General features: G+C 48.5%; 1 protein-coding gene across 1 annotated transcript; it reads left to right on the forward strand.

The window, feature by feature from the left end:
• Window positions 1-481: 481 nt before the first annotated feature.
• On the forward strand, window positions 482-6,942 carry PABPN1 (poly(A) binding protein nuclear 1). The gene is made up of 8 exons (XM_003801928.3): window positions 482-715; window positions 1,918-2,939; window positions 3,304-3,418; window positions 4,120-4,187; window positions 4,495-4,601; window positions 5,601-5,688; window positions 5,776-5,927; window positions 6,841-6,942. Exons 2-8 carry the CDS (start codon window positions 2,589-2,591, stop codon window positions 6,878-6,880), a joined length of 921 nt encoding a protein of 306 aa, XP_003801976.1. The 5' UTR covers window positions 482-715; window positions 1,918-2,588; the 3' UTR covers window positions 6,881-6,942.
• Window positions 6,943-8,922: the final 1,980 nt, after the last annotated feature.

The following is an 8,922-nucleotide window of genomic DNA, read 5'->3' on the forward strand; positions in this document are numbered from 1 at the left end:
GAAGACTAGCTCTGAATTTCCTGCACACTTATATTAGCTCGATAACATAGGCAAATTACTTCATTAAGCCTTTTTCTCTAAAAAAGATTAATTTATGCAAATTATTTTCTTCATAGTTGTTGTGAGAACTCAGTGGGATAGTGGGGGGGGATCTTACAAAATTAAGTGCTCAACACAATTAGGATTCAAAGGCATTTTTTTTTTTTTAAAGATAGAGTCTCGTTTTTGTTCCCCTCGGTAGAGTGCGATAGCATCAAAGCTCACAGCAACCGCCAGCTCTTGGGCTTAGGCTATCTCTTGCCTCAGCCTCCCGAGTAGCTGGGAAGATAGGGGGCGCCTGCCACAACGCCGGACTATTTTTATTATTGTTGTTGCTGTTGCAGTTTGGCTGGGGCTGGGTTCCAACCCGCCACCCTCGGTATATGGGGCCGGCGCTTTACTCTCTGAGCCACAGGTGCTGCCCTCAAAGGCATTTTTTAAAAAAATTCCATTTCCCTTAGTTGGCTTGTTTCAATTAGGAACCAATAAGATACTCAAATCATGACTAGGTTAAGATCAGTATAAAAGACCTTTCTTCCAGGAAACTCAATCATTAGTGCTTGTCCTCGGCGCTCAACTTTAGTTCTCCCAGATCACTGGAGCTGAAATGGCTGAAGTAGTTCTCAGTGAAATCTTAAGCGACTGTGACTCTGCTCCAAGATGCCCAGATTCCGAGGTAAGAAATTGTGAAGAAAAGTGGGGCGGTGAGGGGAAGAGTGGGGTATAATGACTTGCTTTTGATATTTTTGTTTGCTAATGGGGATCTCCTCTTGTCCAGATCCCCTGCTTTGGCTGTGCTCATGTAAAATCTGGCTTTTCAAATTATAGCTTGGTCTGCCTACAAAAATTCCTCTTGCAGACTTAGCACCACCATTCTTTCCTTTTAAACAAACGTGTAGGATTACTGCTAAAATGTGGCAACCCTGGCTTCCAGAGCTAGGTCTTGTTGATCTCTCTAGGTACAGGGGTGTAGAGGGAACCTGCCCGAAGAAATTCCGGGATCTGGAGGCTAAGAAAGGGGCCTTAGAAAGTGAAGATGAAGGGTGGCACCCAGATTCCCAATCTATCTATCTTTTGCATAACAAACATATACCGGGGCTGGCGGGTTCGAACTGGGTCTGTGCCTGCTAAACCAACTGCAACAACAACAAGCCGGGCGTTGCGGCGGGCACCTGTAGTCCCAGCTACTTGGGAGGCTGAGGCAAGAGAATCGCTTAAGCCCAAGAGTTTGAGGTTGCTGTGAGCTGTAACGCAACAGTACTCTACCGAGGGCAACATAGTGAGACTCTTCTCTCAAACAAACAAGCACATCCAAGTGGGACACTTATGTGTTAGGTATGTTGCCGGCCGGTGGAGAAGCAAATATCAACAGAATTCAGCCCCTGGTCTGCAGGCACTCATAATCTAGTTAGGAAAGCAGCACAAAACCATTAAGCCGCACAGCGGAGGTAGGCCCTCCATTTGTCACGGGAAAAGAGGGGAAGCTGGTGGAAGGTTTCGCAGGAGGTGATGCTGGGTACTGCACTGGTCTGCTTGAAGGGGACTACATGTGAGGCACAGATCCACTGTAACGAGGAGTGTGGAAGTAAACATTTGTTAAGTAGCCAGATACTAGAGTGTCTAAGGCACCGCAAGTTTTCACATTACCTGAATAGCAAAGGGGAGACAGGCTGGCGGTGGTGCGGAATGGAGGGGTGGCACGGGAAGCTGAGAGACCCCTTAGGTGTGTGTAGCTAACAGTTCAGGAAAGAGAAGAAACAAACTGAAACTGGGTGGGAGCAGATGTCCTGTAAAGGCCCGTGCAAGAGGACAGGACAGGCAGCACTCGCGTCTGGTAGCTCTGAAGTGAGGGTTCCTCCCTGCTTTCTGGTTTGGTAGAGCTCGTACTAAAATCCTGGATGGTACCAGTAAGCTCTCTCCTGGAGTGCTCCATTTCCGGCAACATCCCATCTACAGCTGTTCTCAAGTTTCCCGAAACCGCTTCGGCCTCCCAACTGCTCGCTGGTTGTCCACCAGTAGCATCAAGATGGCGGCCCCCTAAGACCTGATTAGTCACGTGACTCGGGTTTCCCCAGTTTGAAGCCCAGAAGTCCGTTCGGGGGCAAGGTTCACCTGCCACGAAATGGGTGTCAGCCTTCTAATCTCGCCAGCCAACCAGCATCCGAGAATGGGCCACTGCAGTGAGGCGATCGAAACATTGGTCCTTTCCAGTCGCCTACTCAGGGGCCAATCACGGGGCGTCCTATGCTTCACGGGCCCGCCTATAGGCAGAGGGAAGCTGGAATGTCGTCACAGCGTGGCGGTATTGTTACCTAAGGATTACAGGGGAGGTGGGACGTGTGTTGATTGACAGACAGACTTCCCCTACCGGGATTTGAGAATTTGGCGCAGTATCCCGCCTTGGAGGTGGGGTCTTATTTGATTGCCAAGTAATATTCTCCAATGGAATCCTAGCGCGTGGTGACGGGCAGGCTGCTTGGCTAATGAATCCTCGGCGTGGCCGGCGCAGCTCTCCAATCGCCGGGCGGCGGGCCCCAGTCTGAGCGGCGATGGCGGCGGCGGCGGCGGCGGCAGCAGCAGCGGGGGCTGCGGGCGGTCGGGGCTCCGGGCCGGGGCGGCGGCGCCATCTTGTGCCCGGGGCCGGTGGGGAGGCCGGGGAGGGGGCCCCGGGGGGCGCAGGGGACTACGGGAACGGCCTGGAGTCTGAGGAACTGGAGCCTGAGGAGCTGCTGCTGGAGCCCGAGCCAGAGCCCGAGCCCGAAGAGGAGCCGCCCCGGCCCCGCGCCCCCCCGGGAGCTCCGGGCCCTGGGCCTGGCTCGGGAGCCCCCGGCAGCCAGGAGGAGGAGGAGGAGCCGGGACTGGTCGAGGGTGACCCGGGGGACGGCGCCATTGAGGACCCGGTGAGGGAAGGAAGGCGAGCGAGCAGGCCGGCAGCTGGCCGGCGGGCCGGGTCACAGGAGGCCTGGAACTCGGGCGAGCGGGAGGCAGGCGGGGGGTGGGGTTGGGCGGGGAATAACGTGGCTGGGGCCGGGCTGTGCTCTGGTCAGCGATCTTTACAAGGGGCCTGGCCGGGTTGATTCGGGCATCATGGGTGCCTAGTGGTGTTCTAGAGAGGGTAGCTTGCTTTTCTTTTCATTACGACCCTCGCGTGGTGCGAGGGAAATGGCCGAGCATGTCTGCGGCCGCGCGTCGATTGAGAGCAGGGCACAATCCCTGCCTTGGTTTCTCTTAAGCTCTTCTCCATACCCTTCCCACTTATTGTAGGAGCTGGAAGCGATCAAAGCTCGGGTCAGGGAGATGGAGGAAGAAGCTGAGAAGCTAAAAGAGCTACAGAACGAGGTAGAGAAGCAGATGAATATGAGTCCACCTCCAGGCAATGGTGAGTAACTGGCGGTTGCCCGGGGAACCCGGGTTCTTGGGTTATGGGGAGCTGGGGAGATATGGGATTAGATGCTTGGCACCCTGGAGTTGATGATCTGAGCAGTTACCAGGCAGGTGCTGCGGTCATAGTCCATTGTGTGTTCCTCTGACCTTTGTGAGAGAGAAGCTGTGTATCGGTGGTAGTAGTCTTGTGCCTCCCTTTGTCCCTGTTATATGTATTTGTGATGTTCTTTGTTCTTAGTCTACCTTTATCTTTCTTTGTGGAGGTTGCGGCTGGCGTTTGACCTTCAAGTCTAATAGTTTTTCTTTCAGTTGCAGATTCTTCTAGTTAGTATTTCTAAGAGAAAACTGCAGGGGACTTCCTCTTTAATCTAGAGATGTTGAGTCTCAGGCCACTTAATTCTGTTTATTTTTCAGGGCATTTCAACCAAAGCAATTTGGTAGGGACTTGATTTGGGAGTGGGGCGATTTCTACACTCTTCTCTTTGATTTTTGGGGGTGTATTTTTTAATTTTTCCACTATTTAGTACTGTATACCTATGTATTAGATACTATCCTAGGTAATGGGTAAAGCAGGAAGTAGAATAGACCAAAATTTTTGCCTTCAGTGAGTTTATAGTCTAGTGCTGGTGGCTGGAGCACATATATTGGTTACGTAGAAAACAGATGTTTATGCTTTTTTTTCTTTTTCCTATTTAGCTGGCCCAGTGATCATGTCCATTGAAGAGAAGATGGAGGCTGATGCCCGTTCCATCTATGTTGGCAATGTATGTGATAGGGCTCTGATAAGGGTTGGGGGAAAATTCTTATTAGGGGAATTATTAGTTGTCTTGAAAGGAACATCTCCACGATAGGTGGTGTTTTGGGGTATAGAAGGAGGGAGTTGGGAGGAGGTAAAAGGTACTGGAGTAATTAGCAAAGGCTCTGGGGTTAGAAGGACTAGGGGTCATTTCCTTTGAGAACCAAATTTGATGTGCCTTGGTGTGTATAGATGGCCCAGACCAAAGGGTAGACAGGATACCTGTTGGGATAGGAGTTTGCCCAGTACCTGTGAGATGTCTCTTCTCTCCTCAGGTGGACTATGGTGCAACAGCAGAAGAGCTAGAAGCTCACTTTCATGGCTGCGGTTCAGTCAACCGTGTTACCATACTCTGTGACAAATTTAGTGGCCATCCCAAAGGGTAAGTAGGGGAGTAAATTGAGATCATTTTAATCACAGTGTAAAAGGAGGTAAATGTTTTATGTTGAGCAAGAAGTTAAAACAAGTGGTCTTTGTCTCTTAAGATAATGACATTAATGTTGATGTGTATTAGGATTTGCACATAGATGCTTTCAGAGGCCAGACAGGTAACAAAAATGAAGGCTAGGCTTGGCGGCAGTAGTAGCTCAGTGGTTAGGGTGTCAGCCACACGCACCAGGGCCTGCTAAAACAATAACAACAACAACAAAAATAGCCAGGTGTTGTGGTGGACCTCTGTAGGCCCAGCTACTTGGGAGGCTGAGGCAAGAGATTTGCCTCAGGGCAATTAAGCCCAAGGGTTTGAGGTTGCTGTGAGACTCTTGTCTCCAAAAAAAAAAAAAGCTAGGTGCTGGTGGGATCACAAACTAGAAGGGGAGGGGCAGCTTCTTGGCTGCAGCTTGTTAAGGCCATATGGAAATATAGGCTCTGTGTGTCCTATTTATTTTTTTTATGGTTTTCCTATATAACATGATAAGTAAGCATCCTGTTTTTTAAAATTTAAAGAATAGTTGAAAATATTGATTAGTTTCATTTATACTTTTTAAAAAATTATTAAAAATGTAAACATCGGCTCGGCGCCTATAGCTCAACTGGCTAAGGCGCCAGCCATGTACACCTAAGGTGGTGGGTTCGAATCCCCAGCCCGGACCTGCCAAACAACAATGACGGCTGCAACCAAAAAATAGCCGGGCGTTGTGGCGGGCGCCTGTGGTCCCAGCTACTTGGAAGGCGGAGGCAGGAGACTCGCTTGAGCCCAGGAGTTGGAGGTTGCTGTGAGCTGTAATGCCATGGCACTCTACCCAGGGGGACAGCTTGAGGCTCTGTCTCAAAAAAAAAAAAAAAAAAAAGTAAACATCGTACTTAACATGTCTGCAAGTTGAATTTGATCTTTGAGCTATCTGTAATTTCAGAGAGAGAAAGTGACAATTATACTTTTTAGGTTTGCATATATAGAGTTCTCAGACAAAGAGTCAGTGAGGACTTCCCTGGCCTTAGATGAGTCCCTATTTAGAGGAAGACAAATCAAGGTAAGCCTATACCCATTGCTTTTCTCATTATATGTGAACTCTCCAGGTTGACTCCAAGGGTTTCAGTTGTATGTCCTTTATTCTCAGGTGATCCCAAAACGAACCAACAGACCAGGCATCAGCACAACAGACCGGGGTTTCCCACGAGCCCGCTACCGTGCCAGGACCACCAACTACAACAGTTCCCGCTCTCGATTCTACAGTGGTTTTAACAGCAGGCCCCGGGGTCGCGTCTACAGGTCAGGATAGATGGGCTGCTCCTCTCCCCCGCCTCCCATGAGCCCTGTATGCTTCCTTCTCTCCTGATCTGAGGAACCTCCCTCCCTTCCCCTCCCTGCCCAGGGAATTGGTCTCCTGCCTGTGCAGGGTGAGGAAGGTAGTTGCAGGCCAGGCCAGGAGGCCAGTCTCTCTCATCTTTTCTGGAGCAGGAATTGGTGATAAGGGCTGGATCTCTCCATCTAGCCTGAGATACTTTCTTGGGTGTTGGTGGCAATGAAGGTGTTTACACTGAAAGCCAGGAAGAACAGGGCCTCAGGGCAGTGAAAGCACTGCTTGGAAATGGCTACTTTTCCCAGAGTAAGGGAGAGGCTGAAGTTTGACCCTCCCTTGGAAGAATACCAGAGGCTAGTTGATCCTCCCCAATAATCATGTGGGAGGATTTTGAGATATATACTCTTTGAGTCAGTCTTACAAGGTTAACTTTGTTATTGGACTAGTGTGGAGTTAATGTTTTTGCTTCACTTTACTTCTTTCTCTTTATATTTGAATAGACAGATCAGGCATATAAACCTTGGCTTCCCATAACATTACCTGTGTGCTCCCAGGAGTTGGGGAGGATCTATTGATGAGGGCCTAGGGTTTAAATGCCGTGGAGAACGGAAAACTGGATGAATAGTGGGGTCCTTTCTCTTGCCCCTGTATCTGAGATGCATTTTATTGCCTCTGTTAGGTAAAGTGTTCTGTGAAACACTCCCACCCCTAAATTCATGAGGTGTTTTGCTATATCTGGGATTGTGGGGTCAATTTTAGGATACTTGAAAACTTCTTTTCCCCCTTTCCTTCACAGTAACTGGGGCAAGGGCCCACGGGGAGGGGCTTGTACTGAACTGTCTAGTGATTATGTTAACACCTAACTCTCCTTCTTTCTTCCAGGGGCCGGGCTAGAGCGACATCATGGTATTCCCCTTACTAAAAAAAGTGTGTATTAGGAGGAGAGAGAGGAAAAAAAGAGGAAAGAAGGAAAAAAAAAAGAATAAAAAAAAAAAAAAAAGAAAAACAGAAGATGACCTTGATGGAAAAAAAAATATTTTTTAAAAAAAAGATATACTGTGGAAGGGGGGAGAATCCCATAACTAACTGCTGAGGAGGGGCCTGCTTTGGGGGAATAGGGGAAGGCCCAGGGAGTGGGGGCAGGGGGCTGCTCATTCACTCTGGGGATTCGCCATGGACACGTCTCAACTGTGCAAGCTGCTTCCCATGTTTCCCTGCCCTACTTCACCTCCTTGGGGTTGCTCAAGGGTAGGTGGGCATGGGTGGTAGGAGGGTTTTTTTTTTACCCAGGGCTCTGGAAGGACACCAAACTGTTCTGCTTGTTACATTCCCTCCGTCTTCTCCCCATCTTTCACAGTCCCCTCCCGCCTGCTCCTGTCCTGCCAGGTCTACTACCCACCCCACCCCTCTTTTCCGGCTCCCTGCCCCTCCAGATTGCCTGGTGATCTATTTTGTTTCCTTTTGTGTTTCTTTTTCTGTTTTGAGTGTCTTTCTTTGCAGGTTTCTGTAGCCGGAAGATCTCCGTTCCGCTCCCAGCGGCTCCAGTGTAAATTCCCCTTCCCCCTGGGGGAATGCACTACCTTGTTTTGGGGGGCTTTGGGGTGTTTTTGTTTTTCAGTTTTTTTGTTTTGTTTTTTTTCCTTTGCTTTTTTTTTCCCTTTTATTTGGAGGGAATGGGAGGAAGTGGGAACAGGGAGGTGGGAGGTGGATTTTGTTTATTTTTTTAGCTCATTTCCAGGGGGAGGGAATTTTTTTTTAATATGTGTCATGAATAAAGTTGTTTTTGAAAATAAAAATTGTTTGGCCTTTTGAGTGTAACGATTATTTATCTTCCTATTCTCTCTTAGACCTCAGATGGCTATTAATTATACTTTGTGGAAATAATGGTGGTGTGGAAGTGAAGCTTCCACTTAGAAATTAGAGTAGGAGTTAAATCTGGCTTTTTTTATTTTTGAGACAGAGCCTCAAGCTGTCCCCCTGGGTAGAGTCCCGTGGTATCACAGCTCACAGTAACCTCCAACTCCTGGGCTCAAGCGAGTCTCCTGCCTCCGCCTCCCAAGTAGCTGGGACCACAGGTACCTGCCACAACGCCTATTTCTTTGGTTGCAGCCTTCATTGTTTGGTGGGCCCAGGCTGGATTCGAACCTGCCACCTTAGGAGTATGTGGCTTGTACCTTAACCACTTGAGCCACAGGCACTGAGCCATAGCTGGCTTTTTCTGGATAGCGTGTAACTGGCGTTTGAGAGAGAAATGAAACTTTCAAGGCATGGGAAGGTAAAAGAATAGCCCTATTGTGTGTGCTCCTGATAGGACTTCACATGCAAATGAACTATCCACATCAACAGCTCTAGATTCATAGATGTCTGAGTGACCCATTTTTGTCAAACCTACCTCATCATGGGCTCAAAAAATACAAAATTGGGTACAGTGCCTCACACCTGTAATCCTAGTGCTTGGGAGGCTGAGTAATGTAGTGAGATTCCCTCTGCAAATAAATGAGGCATAGAGGTGTGTTCACCTGTGGTCCCAGCTGCAAGAGAGACTGAAGCAAGAGGATCCTTTGAGCTCAGTGCTTGAGGTTGCAATGATTTATCATTCCCAGTCTAAGCAACATTAAGACCCAGTACAGATGACAAAACAAAGTACATGTAGTTAACTGCAAAGCATGTGTCTACTAACAAGTTCCGGTGTTCAGCTAACATTTTGGTTCATTTTATTAAAACTTCACAACTTTTGTGTTGTTTTTTTTGTGTGTGTAATTGGCCATCTTAATCTAATTTCTTCATTTTGTATTCTAATGTCAGATTAGTCTTAAAATACTTGGGCACTACATCGCTTCCAGCTCAAACCTTCGTAGACTATTAAGGACTCTTGCCCTGACTCAGACTGGTCTTGAACCTGTGAGCTCAGGCCGTTCACCAGCCTTGACCTCCCAAGTGCTGGGACTGTAGGTATGAGCCAAC

This window comes from Otolemur garnettii, unplaced genomic scaffold, assembly GCF_000181295.1.
Source record: "Otolemur garnettii isolate 467f Iridium unplaced genomic scaffold, OtoGar3 scaffold00225, whole genome shotgun sequence".
Taxonomy (NCBI): domain Eukaryota; kingdom Metazoa; phylum Chordata; class Mammalia; order Primates; family Galagidae; genus Otolemur; species Otolemur garnettii.

What these genes read in the sequence shown, in the direction of transcription:
- PABPN1 (XM_003801928.3), top strand. Translation starts at nt 2,589, where the DNA reads ATGGCGGCGGCGGCGGCGGCGGCAGCAGCAGCGGGGGCTGCGGGCGGT. An exon ending in GAGTCCACCTCCAGGCAATG is followed by an intron (nt 3,419 to 4,119) that starts GTGAGTAACTGG and finishes TTTCCTATTTAG; the next exon opens with CTGGCCCAGTGATCATGTCC. An exon ending in TTAGAGGAAGACAAATCAAG is followed by an intron (nt 5,689 to 5,775) that starts GTAAGCCTATAC and finishes CTTTATTCTCAG; the next exon opens with GTGATCCCAAAACGAACCAA.